Consider the following 17,397-nt stretch of genomic DNA (forward strand, 5'->3'; position numbering starts at 1 on the left):
AGTAATGTTGTGCTGTCCTTCAGGTGAATGATGGCCCTGGCTCTCCTTTGTGACTGTATGACAACTCGGTCCTGGGGACCCCAAGAGGTGCACGTTTTGTTTTTTTCCCTAGCACTACCCAGCTGATTCCAATTGATTATTTGAATCAGCTGTGTAGTGCTATGGGAACCAAAATGTGCCCCCCTTTAGGGCCCCAGGACCGAGTTTGGGAAACACTTCTGTATTATGTTGTAGTGACATTGTAGCAATGCAGTAGTGATGTTCTCCTGCAGGTGAACGATGCCATAGGGAACGAGTGGCCCTGGCTCTACTTCGTGACTCTGATCCTAATTGGATCCTTCTTCGTGCTCAATCTGGTCCTGGGTGTTCTCAGCGGGTATGATCATGTCCTCTATTCTACTCTGCGCTTTTAGAAAAAAAAGGTGCTATCTGGAACCTAGAAAGGCTCATTGGCTGTCCCCATAGGAGTACCCTTGGAAGAACCCTTCTTGGTTCCGCATAGAACCCTTCTTGGTTCCGCATAGAATGCTTTTGGGTTCCACGTAGAACCCTTTTTTAGTTCTCCTATTTGGACAGCCGAAGAACCCTTTTGGAACCCTTTTTTTCTAAGAGTATACTGTTCTTCTAATTACCTTGTCTGGTGTATTTAATCAGAAATGTCTCTTATTTTCTACACAACCTGTTTTTGTCCTCTTCCCTACACCCAGAGAGTTCACTAAGGAGAGAGAGAAGGCTAAGTCCCGAGGGGAGTTCCAGAAGTTGAGGGAGACCCAGCAGCTGGATGAGGACCTGAAGGGTTACATGGAATGGATCACTCAGGCTGAGGTCCTAGAAAACGACCAGGAGGGGAAAGGTAGATTGACTCGTGAGGGTGCCCGACATCTCTTGGAGGTGTCCGACGTCTAAATTGTTATAGGGTGTCTGATTTGTTCTGGGGGTTCCCAGGGATTTGAGCAACATTGCATTTTATATTTTAGTCATTTTAGCAAACACTCTTATCCAGAGCGACTTACAAATGAGTGCATTCATCTTAAGATAGCTAGGTGAGACAACTACATATCACAGTCATAGTAAGTACATGTTCCCTCAATAATGTAGTTAACAGCAAAGTCAGTGATAGTCAGAAAAGGCAAGTTGGGGCGGGGTGCCCTGGGGGTTTATTTAAGATGCACTTCAAAGAGGTAGGGTTTCAGACATTTTCGGGAAGATGGGTAGGGACTCTGCTGTTTTGATGTTAAGGGGAAGCTTGTTCCACCATTGGGGGTGCCAGGACAGAGAAGAGCTTTGACTGGGCTGAGTGGGAGCTGACCCCCTGTAGGGGTTGGAGGGCCAAGAGACAAGAGGTGGGTTGGGGTGTAGGGTGTCTTAATGTATACAAGACCCCCTAATATTCTGTTTATTCTTGGCAGGACTCCTGCCTTTGACGGAGGCAGACACAGACAGTCTGATAGGGAAGGAGAGTGAGAGCCGGGTGGTGTACTATTAGTGAGTACGGAGATAAAAACATAAGCAATACATCATTTAAATGTAATATATATATTTTTTTACAGATCATAGACACTGTAACTGACTTCAGACTATCCTATCCTTCCTCGCTCTCTCTCATTCTCTCCCTCTCTGCTCTCTCTGTCTCCCTCTGTTTTTCTCCCTCTCTCCCTCATTCTCTCCCTCTCTCCTCTCTGTCTCCCCTCTCCCTCAACTCTCTCTCCCTCTCCCTCTTCTCTCCTCCCTCCCTCTCCCTCTCCTCTCATTTCTCCTCTTTCCCTCTTTCTCTTCCTCTCTCTCTGTCTCTCTTTCCCCTCCTCTCTCTCTCTCCCCTCTCTGTCTCTCATTTCTCCTCCCTCATTTTTCCCTCTCTTCTCTCTCTCTCTCTCCTCCTCTCTCTCCCTCCCCCCTCTCCTCTCCCCCCTCTGTCTCTCCTCCTCTCCTCCTCCTCTCTCCCCGTCTCTCGTCTCTCATTCTCCTCCTCCCTCATTTTCCCTCTCCTCCCTCTTTCTCTTTCTCTCTCAACCTCTCTCTCCCTATCTCCCTCCCCTCTGTCTCTCATTTCTCCTCCCTCTCCTCTCTCCTCAACTCTCTCTCCCTCCCTCTCTCTGTCTCTCCTTTCTCCTCCCCCCCTCTTCATTTCTCCTCCCTCTCTTTCTCTCTCAACTCTCTCTCCCTCTCTCCTCTCTCTGTCTCTCCTCCTCTCCTCTCTCCCCCTCTCGTCTCTCATTTCTCCTCCCTCTTTCCCTCTCTTTCTCTCTCAACTCTCTCTCCTCCCTCTCTCCTCTCTCTGTCTCTCCTCCTCTCCTCTCTCCCCCTCTCGTCTCTCATTTCTCCTCCCTCTTTCCCTCTCTTTCTCTCTCAACTCTCTCTCCCCAGTCGTCAGGCTCGTCGCTGGAACCGGTTCTTCAGGATGAAGTGTCTCGTCTATGTAAAATCAAAGACATTTTATTGGTCTGTGATTCTGGTGGTCTTCCTGAATACTATTGCCATCGCTAGTGAACATCACCACCAGCCAGACATGCTTACTACTATACAAGGTACACACACACACACACACGCTAGTGAACATCACACCAGCCAGACATGCTTACTACTATACAAGGTACACACACACACACACACACACACAAGCACGCAGGCATGCAGGCATTCACAAACATACATACACACACACACTCATGCACACACTACTATATAAGGTCTGTTTTACGCTCTCACTGAAGCTGCCATTGACTAGTACATCTAGGAAGCATGATCTGCATTGGCCCGATTCAGAGTAAAGATAAGCTGCCACCACTCAGGCTTTCGCTTAAATCGTTCATTGATGTCAATAAGATACTTGCACAAAAATATTGCGTTATGCAGATCTCAGGTCAGAATATTGGCACATAAGCATACACAAGTGTATTGTATCTCGTTTCTGTTATGTCTTTATCTCTTTATATATACTGTGACCTCTTTTACTTATGGTGACTTTTTTTAGTTTACTAATGTTACCCCCATTGACAGAACCTGAGCCTCTAGTACAGAAATAGCAGCTCCCAGTACAAACCATAAACTACATCAAACGTCCTGCTGTCTCAGGGTCAGTTCTTAGCACCCTGTCTTGCTGATAATGAATGCGGGGGGTTTTACGCACATCCAAAATAATAACAGGAACAGGACAAAAAGAAGGTCCAATATATATATATAGAATAATTGCCTGGCAACCCAGACTCCTTGCTCCGGCCAAATGTTACATCACGCCTGCGGACGTTAGTTTCTTCTCCCCAATGAGACTGGATCTCAATACCTGCCCGACCGACTCTTCACCGGATGCGAACCCATTCGGGGCCGCCTGATTGGTACAGAAACCGGTGGATTGGGCCAGAACACACGTGGGTAAAGCGGCGGTTTGGAAATGTCTCATTGGATTTGTTACTATGATTGGTTAGAGAAGATCCTATCGCTGATGACTTTGTTTTGTACCATGCCCCACGACACCACAAACGACTTCAATGGCGGCAGAGTAAAGTACGCAGCGAACGACAGAGCTGCGGAAGAATTTAGTGTGAGTCGTCAGGCGAAGAGAAAAAGCCATAAGGAAATGTCTGCTCACTGTTTTGCTTCTCCCAAAATACATATTTGAATAACCCTAAGCGGATTCGATAGCCTAAGCCTCTGGGTTTTGTTCCCAGCAGAAAGTATTCCGACTTGCAATGAAAAAGACAACCTTCACTCACAAATAAAATATTACTTAGATGGTGTCTGGTGGGAGGAGCTATAGAAGGACAGGCTCATTGTAATGGCTGGAAAGGAATCAATGGAATCAAGCACATCACACATGTGGAAACCACATGTTTGACTCCGTTCCATGAATTCCATTCCAGCCATTATAATGAGCCCATCCTCCTATAGCTCCTCCCACCAGCCTCCACTTACTTATCTGTGTTATTCTCTCTGGTGTCAGGTAGTGCCAACAAAGATCAGTTCTTAGGGGCCTGTCTTGCCTATCCCTGATTTCTTATCGGTTACCTCTTGCCTATCCCTTTGTCCTTGTTGTTTCCTGTGTCCTTTCTCAGATAATGCCAACAAGGTGCTGCTGACCCTGTTTGCGCTGGAGATGTTTGTGAAGATGTACGCTCTGGGCCTGCCTCAATACTTTTTGTCCCTGTTCAACCGCTTCGACTGCTTCGTGGTGAGCATGGGTATCCTCGAGATCATCCTGGTCACTGCTGACGTCATGTCCCCTCTCGGCATCTCTGTCCTCCGCTGCATCCGCCTGCTGAGACTGCTAAAGGTCACCAAGTAAGTCACCTCGCTGGAAGAGCATTTATTGACCAATCGTTTGCTATTCTGGCGAGCCTTCCATCAGAGAGATTTAACATTTGGTGACACAGCTGTTGCTATGATTTTGGGGTTTGTTCTCCGGTGTCTCACAATCACTGAGTGGTATCTCTGTGCTTTCCAAGTTTAATGAGTCAACAATAAAACAGCACTTGCCAAGCGTTGCATTTGAAATGCCGAGATCAGCGATATGATATGACATCAGTAATATAATCATAGTCAATGTAAACAAACATTTGATATAGTCTAGTATCTCTACGTTGGCCCTAAGAGGAAAAGGAGCTTTGTATTTCCGTGAGCGCACTGTCAGTAAACCTTTCACCTATAAGTACCACCGTACAGTATATCTCTGATTACAGCCCACTACTCTCCCCGCTCTCAGGTATTGGACCTCCCTCAGTAACCTGATTGCCTCCCTGTTAAACTCAGTCCGTTCCATCGCCTCGCTGCTCCTCCTCCTCTTCCTCTTCATCGTCATTTTCTCCCTGCTGGGCATGCAGGTGTTCGGGGGGAAGTTCAACTTCCCAGACCAGGAGATCAGACGCAGTAACTTTGACAACTTCCCCCAGGCGCTCATCAGTGTCTTCCAGGTATTGTGCTTTCTATTGTTGCGTGATGTGTTGACTGACTGGCCGGACTGTCGGATTTGGATTGAATGACTTCCTCCTCTTCATTCAGGTTCTGACAGGGGAGGACTGGAACTCCATCATGTATAATGGTATCATGGCTTACGGTGGACCAGTCTTCCCTGGCATCCTAGTCAGCATCTACTTCATCATCCTCTTCACCTGTGGAAACTGTATCCTTCACTTCACCAGTACATTGAAAAGGGTATAGAATATTTATTGAGGAAATGGAATGGGATGTGAGGGGATTCAGGCGGAGACTGAGATGAAGCCAACGGCTGTAGATGAAGGATCCAGGGGGTGGACTCTGTAGTGTTTGAGTCTCGGGTTGACATCATCATCATCCTCAGGCCGTGGTAGGCTGCTGTGGTGATGGCAGTACCCCTCAGGTGATCGGTTGTCACTAGTTACCACAGCCACAAAGTCAAAAGTGGCTTTGCCATAAAAATGTGTGAAAACAAAGTTGAACTTTTGTCTTAATGTAAGGTTCGGCATCGGGTTAGCAGTGTGATTACTGGCCAACTCGATTAATAATTTTTGTTACCGTCGGTCAGAATAGTTTGTGACGTGTTTGGTTACAGAAATAGGGCTTGTTTAATGGGATGTAAATAATTGTGTAATTACAAGGCTAGACTGTGGCATAGCTAAGAGCAGGCCCAAGTACAGGGCTGTTGTTTCCTGAGTGCTGTGTGAACAGACATCCTCCTCAACGTGTTCCTGGCCATCGCTGTCGACAACCTGGCAGAAGCAGAGAGCCTGACGGCCGCCCAGAAAGACAAAGCAGAGGAGAGAAAGAGGCGGAGACTGCTCAGGTAAACACAACAACCCTCCTTTGACTCAACACACTCTTGTTTGGCACCATTGCAGAAAGAGCTAAATAAATGGAAGATGTTAACTTGACTTAGACTTAGACTTAGACCCAGTACTCATTTTGTGTGCCGGCCCCGCTTATATTTAGTTGCAGGAGCTCCATAATACCTTTGAGCTAATATTCTATAGGATGTGCGGGAAGTCAAGAAGAACAAAATCTGAGGTGCCGGTACACAGTTGCGGTGAACTCCTGCCCATGTCAAGTACTGGATGTTAGCTGCTGTTTGCTCAACTTTCTCTATCCTCCTTTATCTTAATCTTCCTTCCTTTCCCATCTTAATCAGCCGCGTGTTAGCTATATACAACTAAATGTTCCTCTATTCTACTCTCCACCTGTTCCTACCAGGGCCAACATGCCAGACAAGGCTGATGAGGAGAGGGTTCTGCTGGCTAAGAAACTGGCTGAACAGAGGGCTAAGATAGAGGGGATTCCCACCACTGCTAAGGTTAGTACTGCTGACTCAAGAGTCCTCTGTCTGTACCTGGCAGGTTAGTGTATGAGGTTAGTTAACTAAGCCTAGCATTATGAAGCTGGCCGGACAGAGAAATAAGATAGAGTGGATTCTCACCACCGCTACGGTCAGTCAGCAAAGAGGGCTACTGAGCCAACAGGATCTAACACCACATCTCTTGGTGCAGGGTTACATTTCACTATTTCAGTCCTGAACCAGGTGTTGAGATGGCACTGATAGCCTACTGTGTACTCTGCCATTAAGCTGTCAATGAGCTGATGCTGGGTCCATGTGTGGTATTTAGTTAGCTGCGTCTCTTGTATTCTGAATCTCTATGTTTTTAGCTGTTTATAAACCTGTCTCATTACATATCCTTTGTTTTCAATTCCAGCTGAAAGTTGATGAGTTTGAATCCAACGTGAAGGAAGTGAAGGATCCCTTCCCTTCAGCAGACTTCCCAGGTAGGTGGTAGGCACTGTCTGAGCCAGCCCGAGGCCAGGCAAGGCTTCAGGAATGATCCCAGCATACACTACTGTACTATCACCTGAATCTCACTTCTGCTAATCGAACCGTTACAAAAAAAAGAAGCAACTGAATCTAATTGTCGATAGCTAATTGCAGGAGGAAAGCTACTGCTTGATGTTGACGTCACTACATTGGGTTGAATGACCTTCGGTGCTGCTCTCCTAGCCGCGGTACAGTCAGTATAAGAATAGCCCCACCTAATTATTATTAGCCGTTCATCCCAAAGATCATCATCTTTTTAAGTCCAGTCTATTCTTACACGCTGTCCACTGCCTTTTAAAGGCTGTACTACCACATATGCTTTTGTTGTTATCCAGCCATTTTCCGGGAATCGGAAATATGAGTTGTCTGAGGTTGTTGTGCTCATCCTCGCCAGAGCTCAAGGTCCTAAGCGATGTCATAACCGCCATCGATCAGAGGCAATAGTGTGCAGCCGTGTTCATCGGCCTGGCCAAGGCTTTCGACACTTGTCAATCACCACATTCTTATTGGCAGACTCAACAGCCTTGGTTTCTCAAATGACTGCCTCGCCTGGTTCACCAACTACTTCTCTGATAGAGTTCAGTGTGTCAAATCGGAGGGCCTGTTGTCCGGAGCTCTGGCAGTCTCTATGGGGGTGCCCTAGGGTTCAATTCTCGGGCTGACTCTTGTTGCGGATGAATCAGAATTAGTTGGGTAACATAGATAAATAAAATGTTTTATTTACTTTCATAATATGCTTATGTCAGATACTTGTCATTAGGATGTCTCCTTTTGGACTATACTGTTGGCAGTTGCACTTTTCCCTTCTCAGCTAGGGAAAAGTGACTTGGGGACCAGAGAGGGGAGAGGTCAGGTTTGAACATTGTCTTCATATGTGAATGTATCTGTTAAACCATGTCAAGGGCTCCACAATGTCTGTACGCCAGTCACTCCCTCCTTTTCCCATTGGAGGGAGGAGTATGGCAGTGTCTGGAACCATTGTATTACCCCTCTGATGTTGCATTTATCTTTAATAGTATATGACCTAGAGGCTCACTCCCCTCAGTGAGCTTGTCCAGGATTGAGGTGTTATTGAGATGGGAGTATCTAAAGTTGACAATTGATATATGCCATTGGATGAGGTAATGTTTTGGTACTAGGAAGTACCAGGAACGAGATTAGAACCTCGTTGATCTGAATTGAATTGATCTGAGAGTCAAAGGGTTATGGTGAAGCTCATAAAATTAAAGATGAAGTTTAAGTATAACTCGGACTGGTGTGTGGTTTGTAAACTCTCCTCATTTAGTAATACAGAAAATTACCACGACACTCTCTTCTCTGTATACATCAATGATGTTGCTCTTGCTGCTGGTGATTCTGTGATCCACCTCTACGCAGACAGCACCATTCTGTATACATCTGGCCCTGCTTTGGACACTGTGTTAACTAACCTCCAGACAAGCTTCAATGCCATACAACTGTCCTTCCGTGACCTCCAACTGCTCTTAAATGCAAGTAAAACAAAATACATGCTCTTCAACTGCCCGTACCTGCCTGCCCGTCTAGCTTCACTACTCTGGACGGTTCTGACTTAGAATATGTGGACAACTACAAATATCTAGTTGTCTGGTTAGACTGCAAACTCTCCTTACAGACTCACATTAAGCATCTCCAATCCAAAATTAAATATAGAATCGGCTTCCTATTTCACAACAAAGCATCCTTCACTCATGCTGCCAAACATACCCTCGTAAAACTGACCATCCTACCGATCCTCGACTTCGGTGTTAGAATTTACCTTCCAACACTCTTCAACAAATTGGATGCAGTCTATCATAGTGCCATCCCATATACTACCCACCACTGCGACCTGTACGCTCTCGTTGCCTGGCCCTTGCTTCATACTCGTCGCCAAACCCACTGGCTCCAGGTCATCTACAAGTCTTTGCTAGGCAAAGCCCAGCCTTATCTCAGCTCAATTGTCACCATAGCAGCATCCACCCGAAGCACACGCTCCAGCAGGTATATTTCACTGGTCACCCCCAAAGCCAATTCCTCCTTTGGCTGCCTTTCCTTCCAGTTCTCTGCTGCCAATGACTGGAATGAACTGCAAAAATCACTGAAGCTGGAGACGCATATCTCCCTCACTAACTTTTTAAGCACCAGCTGTCAGAGCAGCTCACAGATCACTGCACCTGTACATAGCCCATCTGTAAATAGCCCATCCAACTACCTCATCCCCATACTGTATTTATTTATTTATTTATTTATCTTGGTCCTTTGCACCCCAGTATTTCTACTTGAACATTCATCTTCTGCACATCTATCACTCCAGTGTTTAATTGTTATATTGTAATTACTTCGACCACAATAGCCTACAGTGCCTTGCGAAAGTATTAGGCCCCCTTGAACTTTGCGACCTTTTGCCACATTTCAGGCTAAAGATATAAAACTGTATTTTTTTGTGAAGAATCAACAACAAGTGGGACACAATCATGAAGTGGAACGACATTTATTGGATATTTCAAACTTTTTTAACAAATCAAAAACTGAAAAATTGGGCATGCAAAATTATTCAGCCTCTTTACTTTCAGTGCAGCAAACTCTCTCCAGAAGTTCAGTGAGGATCTCTGAATGATTCAATGTTGACCTAAATGACTAATGATGATAAATACAATCCACCTGTGTGTAATCAAGTCTCTGTATAAATGCACCTGCACTGTGATAGTCTCAGAGGTCCGTTAAAAGCGCAGAGAGCATCATGAAGAACAAGGAACACACCAGGCAGGTCCGAGATACTGTTGTGAAGAAGTTTAAAGCTGGATTTGGATACAAAAAGATTTGCCAAGCTTTAAACATCCCAAGGAGCACTGTGCAAGCGATAATATTGAAATGGAAGGAGTATCAGACCACTGCAAATCTACCAAGACCTGGCCGTCCCTCTAAACTTTCAGCTCATACAAGGAGAAGACTGATCAGAGATGCAGCCAAGAGGCCCATGATCACCCTGGATGAACTGCAGAGATCTACAGCTGAGGTGGGAGACTCTGTCCATAGGACAACAATCAGTCATATATTGCACAAATCTGGCCTTTATGGAAGAGTGGCAAGAAGAAAGCCATTTCTTAAAGATATCCATAAAAAGTGTTGTTTAAAGTTTACCACAAGCCACCTGGGAGACACACCAAACATGTGGAAGAAGGTGCTCTGGTCAGATGAAACCAAAATTGAACTTTTTGGCAACAATGCAAAACATTATGTTTGGCGTAAAAGCAACACAGATCATCAACCACAACACACCATCCCCACTGTCAAACATGGTGGTGGCAGCATCATGGTTTGGGCCTGCTTTTCTTCAGCAGGGACAGGGAAGATGGTTAAAATTGATGGGAAGATGGATGGAGCCAAATACAGGACCATTCTGGAAGAAAACCTGATGGAGTCTGCAAAAGACCTGAGCCTGGGATGGAGATTTGTCTTCCAACAAGACAATGATCCAAAACATAAAGCAAAATCTACAATGGAATGGTTCAAAAATAAACATATCCAGGTGTTAGAATGGCCAAGTCAAAGTCCAGACCTGAATCCAATCGAGAATCTGTGGAAAGAACTGAAAACTGCTGTTCACAAATGCTCTCCATCCAAACTCACTGAGCTCGAGCTGTTTTGCAAGGAGGAATGGGAAGAAATTTCGGTCTCTCGATGTGCAAAACTGATAGAGACATACCCCAAGCGACTTACAGCTGTAATCGCAGCAAAAGGTGGCGCTACAAAGAATTAACTTAAGGGGGCTGAATTTTGCACGCCCAATTTTTCAGTTTTTGATTTGTTAAAAAAGTTTGAAATATTCAATAAATGTCGTTCCACTTCATGATTGTGTCCCACTTGTTGTTGATTCTTCACAAAAAAATACAGTTTTATATCTTTATGTTTGAAGCCTGAAATGTGGCAAAAGGTCGCAAAGTTCAAGGGGGCCGAATACTTTCGCAAGGCACTGTATTTATTGCCTTACCTACCTTATCTTACCTAATTTGCACACAATGTATATAGACCTTTTTCTACTGTATTATTGACTGTATGTTTGTTTATTTCATGTGTAACTCTGTGTTGTTGTATTTGTCGAACTGCTTTGCTTCATCTTGGCCAGGTCGCAGTTGTAAATGAGAACTTGTTCTCAACTAGCATACCTGGTTAAATAAAGGTGAAGTAAAAAAGAGCACACAGCACATGTCTCTTGTATCCCTGCTACAGTAGCCTGATCCCAGATTTGTTTGTGCTGTCTTGCCAACTTCATTGTCACGCCACTAACCATAGGAGTTGGCAAGACAGCACAAACAGACTTGGAATCCGACTATTGCTACACTATGTCTTATGTTTATGAACCTAAAACAAATATGGAGGCCTTATTAAAACAAAAATCTGGTTATAAATTACTTTAATAAAAGAAAAAGGATAGCGCACCATAAAAAAACCTGTCAATAATGAATTTACTGTACAATAATTTAATGACTGCCAACTACCAACTGTCCTATCTACGACGCCTTCTGTTCTAGGTGATGACGAGGAGGAGGAGCCTGCTATCCCTGAGAGCCCACGGCCTCGACCAATGGCTGATCTCCAGCTGAAAGAGGAAGAGGTTCCTATGCCGGAGACCTACTCCTTTTTTATCTTCGGACCGGAGAACAAGTGAGTCGCACAGATCAACACATTCCCTATTCAATTCAATTCAGGCCAACAACGAACAATGGGTTGTATCTGATGTAGAGTCTTATTATACTGCTATTAAAATCATGTTTCAATAATAAATTGGCCTCGTGTTCCCGTCGGATGTTACAATAACTATGTAAGTTGAGGTTGTTGTCTTTTCTTTGTGTGTGTGTGTGTGTGTTTGTGTTCCCTCCGTGGTCAGGTTTCGTAAGCTGTGTCATAGGATTGTCAATGCCACCCCCTTCACCAACTTCATCCTGCTCTTCATCCTCCTCAGTAGCATATCACTGGCCGCTGAGGATCCCATAGACCCCAAGTCATTCAGGAATAAGGTGCTCAAGCTTTGTTCCATTAGACACCCTACACTTAGACTTCCTATCTATTCTGGATGAAAACACGCTTTGGTGAATAAAATTTCACTTCCTTATGTTATAAAATACAATTCGTGTTCTCTGAATTCTTCAGTGGGGTCTTTCTCTAACATATATGATTATCATTATATCCGAAAAGTCTGATAATTAATTATTAATTCAATTTTAAAAAGCTTACAGTACGCTCAGTGCTCCGTTGACATTTCACAGAGATACGCTTGCTTTTGCAAGAACTCTACTAAAAAGAACAACAATTTCCGATTAATATGAAAAGTGAATACAATTTAAACTTATTCCACGGATCCCTTGGCCAAAAGTTGTTTCATCTGTTGTTAGTAATATTCATCAAAAAATATATATATATTGAGATCTGGCTGTGGACCCTCTGCAGTTTCCTCGGACTCCCCTTCGAGAACCCCTGGTGTAAAGTACGCTACGTGAATGACTTCGCTATGTGATGATAACTCGACCAACCCTCGCTTTTCTGCAGGTCTTGGCTTATGCTGATATTGTCTTCACCACTGTGTTCACCATTGAGATTGTGCTGAAGGTAAAGTGGTCTAAATTCCTATTGAATGTATCATATTTCAGACATTACCATGGTGACAGCTAGTGTATGTTATAACCCAAGTGTTCCCCCTCCAGATGACGGTGTATGGAGCCTTCCTGCATCCAGGCTCTTTCTGCCGTAACTCCTTCAACATGCTGGACCTGCTGGTGGTGGGCGTGTCTCTGTTGTCCATGGGAATGGAGTGAGTGTCTCTATCCTGTTGGGTGATAGTGTTACTGTATTATTCCTGTGGATAATGACAGAGTTTACGAAACGTTGGAAACACCTGCTCTTTGCATGACATAGACTGACCAGGTGAATCCAGGTGAAAGCCGTGATCCCTTGTTGATGTCACCTGTTAAAATATCACTTGAATCCGCGTGGAACGCTTTCGACGCCTTGTAGAGTCCGTGCCCCCGACGAATCGAGGCTGTTCAGGGGAAAAAAGGTGGTTGCAACTCAATAGTAAGAATGTGTTCGTCAAAGGTTCTGTACACTCGGTGTCGTTCTCGATGTCTGAGTGGCGCCGTAGAGATGCTGTAGAGTGCTGTAGAGATACACGCGTGACGTCATTACAACCAGCTTTGCCTGCTGGGACGAGCACATTGTGAAGGCTGTCGTGTGTCTGCCGTCGGACTCTAGGTCCAGTGCCATCTCAGTGGTGAAGATTCTCAGGGTGTTGAGGGTGCTGAGACCTCTAAGGGCTATCAACAGAGCCAAGGGCCTGAAGGTACTGTACACACACACACACACATATATTTCTATAGAAATGCATTGCCACACAGCTGGTGATCTGACCTGTATGTGTAATCTTTTTCACAGCACGTGGTCCAGTGTGTGTTTGTAGCTATCAAAACCATCGGCAACATCGTCCTGGTCACCATGCTGCTCGACTTCATATTCTCCTGCATAGGGGTCCAGCTCTTCAAGGTACGGTTCAACCTGTATGGTGTGGCTATATGCAGAAGCTCACAAATGACACAGAACAGCAAGGTCAGTGGCTTTATTATGATTTATAATATGCTAGACTGCATAGGGGTCCAGCTCCTCAATGTGAGATTGAATAATGTATGTAGAGTAGTAGGTAGATGACATAACACTTGAGGTCATAGCCAGCTCAGGGGTTATGGTTGTGGTTGGGGCTAGGGTTGAACCGGGATGTGGACATGAAGCTAGGGTTATGGTTGTGGTTGGGGCTAGTTTGGAACGGGGATGTGGACATGAAGCTAGGGTTGAACGGGGATGTGGACATGAAGCTAGGGTTGAACGGGGATGTGGACATGAAGCTAGGGTTGAACGGGGATGTGGACATAAAGCTAGGGTTGTGGTTGGGGTTAGGGTTGAACGGGGATGTGGACATGAAGCTAGGGTTGTGGTTGGGGTTAGGGTTGAATGGGGATGTGGACATGAAGCTAGGGTTGTGGTTGGGGTTAGGGTTGAATGGGGATGTGGACATGAAGCTAGGGTTGTGGTTGAGGTTAGGGTTGAACGGGGATGTGGACATGAAGCTAGGGTTGAACGGGGATGTGGACATGAAGCTAGGGTTGAATGGGGATGTGGACATAAAGCTAGGGTTGTGGTTGGGGATGTGGACATGAAGCTAGGGTTAGGGTTGTGGTTGGGGTTAGGGTTGAACGGGGATGTGGACATGAAGCTAGGGTTGTGGTTGGGGTTAGGGTTGAACGGGGATGTGGACATGAAGCTAGGGTTGTGGTTGGGGATGTGGACATGAAGCTAGGGTTAGGGTTGTGGTTGGGGCTAGGGTTGAACTGGGGATGTGGACATGAAGCTAGGGTTATGGTTGTGGTTGGGGTTAGGGTTGAATGGGGATGTGGACATGAAGCTAGGGTTGTGGTTGGGGCTAGGGTTGAACGGGAATTTGGACATGAGGCTAGGGTTATGGTTGTGGTTGGGGCTAGGGTTGAATGGGAATTTGGACATGAAGCTAGGGTTATGGTTGTGGTTGGGGTTAGGATTGAACCGGGATGTGGACATGAAGCTAGGGTTGTGGTTGAGGTTAGGGTTAGGATTGTGGTTAAGGGTTAGGGTTGAACGGGGATGTGGACATGAAGTTAGGGTTAAGGTTGAGGTTAGGGTTAGGATTGTGGTTAAGGGTTAGGGTTGCTAGTAATCATATTTCAAATTTACTCTAAATACGTAGTGGAATCTGTAAAGGTTGTGCATTACTTTATATCACTTAGCTCATGATTATGTTGTGCTCTCCTCCAGGGTAAATTCTACACTTGCTCAGACCCTTCCAAAATGACAGAGGTCACGTGCCGGTAAGACAGCTTTATTATCAGTCTATTTAACTCATTCATTATCAGTCTATTTAACTCTCATTCATTATCAGTCTATTTAACCCTCATTCATTCATTCCATTGGGCATTATTATGAACTCCTCCCTTTTCTCCAACCCCATCCTCTCCTCCCATCCTCCTCTCCTTCTTTCTCGCTTCCTTCCCTTCCTTGTCCGCCCTCCCTTTCTCTCTCAATTCAATCCAACTTCATTGACATTGATGATCGAATACTACATCTCTCCCCCAGGGGTGTGTTCCTGGAGCACCAGGAGAACAGTCTTCAGGAGATGGTGGTGGCCCACAGGGAGTGGATCAACAGTGACTTTAACTTTGACAACGTCCTCAACGGCATGCTGGCTCTGTTTACCGTGTCCACGTTTGAAGGGTGGCCACAGTGAGTTACCCAGCCTGGAAGGCGAACTGGCTGAATCAGGGTTTGGGCTCAATTCCATTTCAACTCCTATTCAGGAACTGAAACGGAAATTCCAATTCTCCACGATGGTTTTCTGTGAAGAACATTTAGAATTAGGAGTTTAAATGGAATTGACCACAACTCTCGTTCGAGTGTCACCGTTTCACTGTTGTTTCACTGTGCTGATTCAGCCTGGAACTGGATATGTCTTCATTGTATTTAATGGTTCCAGGCTAGATCAGTGAAGTGAAACAGTAGTGAGACTGAGCAATATTCAGTTTGGATTCCAGACCAGGTGCTGCAAGACATATAGCCATTATTAAATGAATCCCTCTTTCATGTTCTTCTAACAAGGAAAGTATATTTTTTTACACTTTTCTCTCTATCTCCTTTTATTGCTCCCTCCCTCTCTTCCCTCTCTTCCCTCTCTTCCCTCTCTTCCCTCTCTTCCCTCCCTCCCTCCCTCCCTCCCTCCCTCCCTCCCTCCCTCCCTCCCTCCCTCCCTCCCTCCCCCTCCCTCCCTCCCTCCCTCCCTCCCTCCCTCCCTCCCTCCCCTCCCCCAGGCTGTTGTATAAAGCCATAGACTCAGACAGGGAGGATATGGGCCCAGTCTACAACAACCGTGTGGATATCTCCATCTTTTTCATCGTCTACCTCATCCTCATTGCCTTCTTCATGATGAACATCTTTGTCGGCTTCGTCATCGTCACCTTCCAGGAGCAGGGAGAGTCTGAGTATAAGAACTGTGAGCTCGACAAGAACCAGGTAAGCTGGCGAAGCATATCGATGTGATCTTAACTCTTTGTGATCGACAGCCTGACGGAGTCACAGAGTATTCTTATCTGCAAGTACTCTCTTTGAGATGTGCTTGACAGAAATGTCCATGTAAATATTCCATGCGCTGCTCATTGCAAGATTTACGCAAAAATCCAAGTTTATGTCAGTTGGCCTGTTACTATTTAACAGATACGGGGGCTTTACTGCCTTGAATTCACTTCTCTCTCCTCAGCGTCAGTGTGTGCAGTATGCTCTGAAGGCCAAGCCTCTGCGGTGTTATATCCCTAAGAACCACTATCAGTACAACATGTGGTACATAGTCACCTCCTGCTACTTTGAGTACGCCATGTTCTTCCTCATCATGCTCAACACGCTGTGTCTCGGCATGCAGGTAAATCTAGAACACATCCATTCTATTCTGTTCGTGCTCAACGCATCTGGCTGCGTTTACACAGGCAGCACAATTCTGATCTTTGTAGTACTAATTGGTGTTTTGTCTCTTTGTTCCTCGTGGCAGATATTTTGGAGGTATTACATAGTCAAAATGCTGTTATGCTATTTCCTCAATGGGTTTGTTGTGTATTTCCACCATGCAGCACTGTAACCAGTCAGCCCATGTGACCAAGCTGTCTGACACTCTGAACATGATCTTCACTGTCCTCTTCACGGTGGAGATGATACTAAAACTCATTGCCTTCAAAGCTAAGGTAGGGTTAGGCGCAAGCCCAGGCTCTGTGGGTCTTTTTAAGTATGCTGGATGTTCTTCGTTTTCCAGAATCGTTTTTTCTCCATGCCCCTGTGTAATCTGTGTATCCCAGGGCTACTTTGGAGACCCGTGGAACGTGTTTGACTTCCTCATCGTCATCGGCAGTGTTGTCGATGTCATCCTGAGTGAGGTCGACGTGAGTACACAGAACAGCGGCAGCCATGTTTGTACACCTATGCAAGTCATACGGTGGTAGTAGCTACTGGCCGTGTTCTGTAGCAGAACGTCTTGCAACAATAAATGTTTCCAAATGTTTTCTCCCAACTGAACGTGAACCTGGTGTGATCTTTTATAAGACGTTCCCATGCAATGTGATTGTGTTTATTCAACGTATTCATAACTGTGACCCAGAAACACAAACTCCTGGCTTCACAGCAGCAGGCTGTGGGAAGCAGCACTAGTTCACAGCAGGATCTGGTTAGTACCACTGTCAGACGCACGCCCCTCCACGCCCCACATGATCTCCACTCCCTTCCATTGGAATGTCTATGTTACATGTTGATTTAATATTGCGCCAAGGACTAATATTCTATCGTCAGTATCGTCTCGTCCAGTTGAGTTCAGTGAAGTGAGGCTATGACAGGAAATACTACAGCATTTTTTTCACTCGGTGAAGCACCAGGTTTCGTTTGTTTCTGTCTTTATCCAACACACACTCCTGTGTTTTCTCCCCTCTGAACCGTCACCCATAAACATCTCCAGTGTTCCCTCACCTCCATCCACCTGTCTAACCCACCATCCCCCCCCCCTCCTTCCTCCTCTTCTC

At 45.5% G+C, this 17,397-nt stretch overlaps 1 protein-coding gene across 1 annotated transcript in view; it reads left to right on the top strand.

Moving 5' to 3' along the window:
* LOC135528494 (dihydropyridine-sensitive L-type skeletal muscle calcium channel subunit alpha-1-like) overlaps positions 1-17,397 on the top strand; it is a 48,303-nt gene that overhangs the window by 17,317 nt on the left and 13,589 nt on the right. Inside the window, exons 7-28 of the mRNA XM_064957610.1 lie at positions 273-376; positions 708-853; positions 1,410-1,485; positions 2,365-2,525; positions 4,050-4,275; positions 4,697-4,904; positions 4,993-5,113; positions 5,638-5,752; positions 6,157-6,256; positions 6,654-6,723; positions 11,302-11,434; positions 11,658-11,787; positions 12,317-12,376; positions 12,472-12,578; positions 13,019-13,106; positions 13,199-13,306; positions 14,606-14,658; positions 14,924-15,070; positions 15,652-15,853; positions 16,098-16,256; positions 16,462-16,572; positions 16,684-16,767. Coding sequence (XP_064813682.1) covers positions 273-376; positions 708-853; positions 1,410-1,485; positions 2,365-2,525; positions 4,050-4,275; positions 4,697-4,904; positions 4,993-5,113; positions 5,638-5,752; positions 6,157-6,256; positions 6,654-6,723; positions 11,302-11,434; positions 11,658-11,787; positions 12,317-12,376; positions 12,472-12,578; positions 13,019-13,106; positions 13,199-13,306; positions 14,606-14,658; positions 14,924-15,070; positions 15,652-15,853; positions 16,098-16,256; positions 16,462-16,572; positions 16,684-16,767 — 2,709 coding nt within the window. The remainder of the gene's footprint in view (positions 1-272; positions 377-707; positions 854-1,409; positions 1,486-2,364; positions 2,526-4,049; positions 4,276-4,696; positions 4,905-4,992; positions 5,114-5,637; positions 5,753-6,156; positions 6,257-6,653; positions 6,724-11,301; positions 11,435-11,657; positions 11,788-12,316; positions 12,377-12,471; positions 12,579-13,018; positions 13,107-13,198; positions 13,307-14,605; positions 14,659-14,923; positions 15,071-15,651; positions 15,854-16,097; positions 16,257-16,461; positions 16,573-16,683; positions 16,768-17,397) is intronic.

The sequence above is a fragment of the Oncorhynchus masou genome, chromosome 33 (genome assembly GCF_036934945.1).
Source record: "Oncorhynchus masou masou isolate Uvic2021 chromosome 33, UVic_Omas_1.1, whole genome shotgun sequence".
Classification (NCBI taxonomy): Eukaryota; Metazoa; Chordata; class Actinopteri; order Salmoniformes; family Salmonidae; genus Oncorhynchus; species Oncorhynchus masou.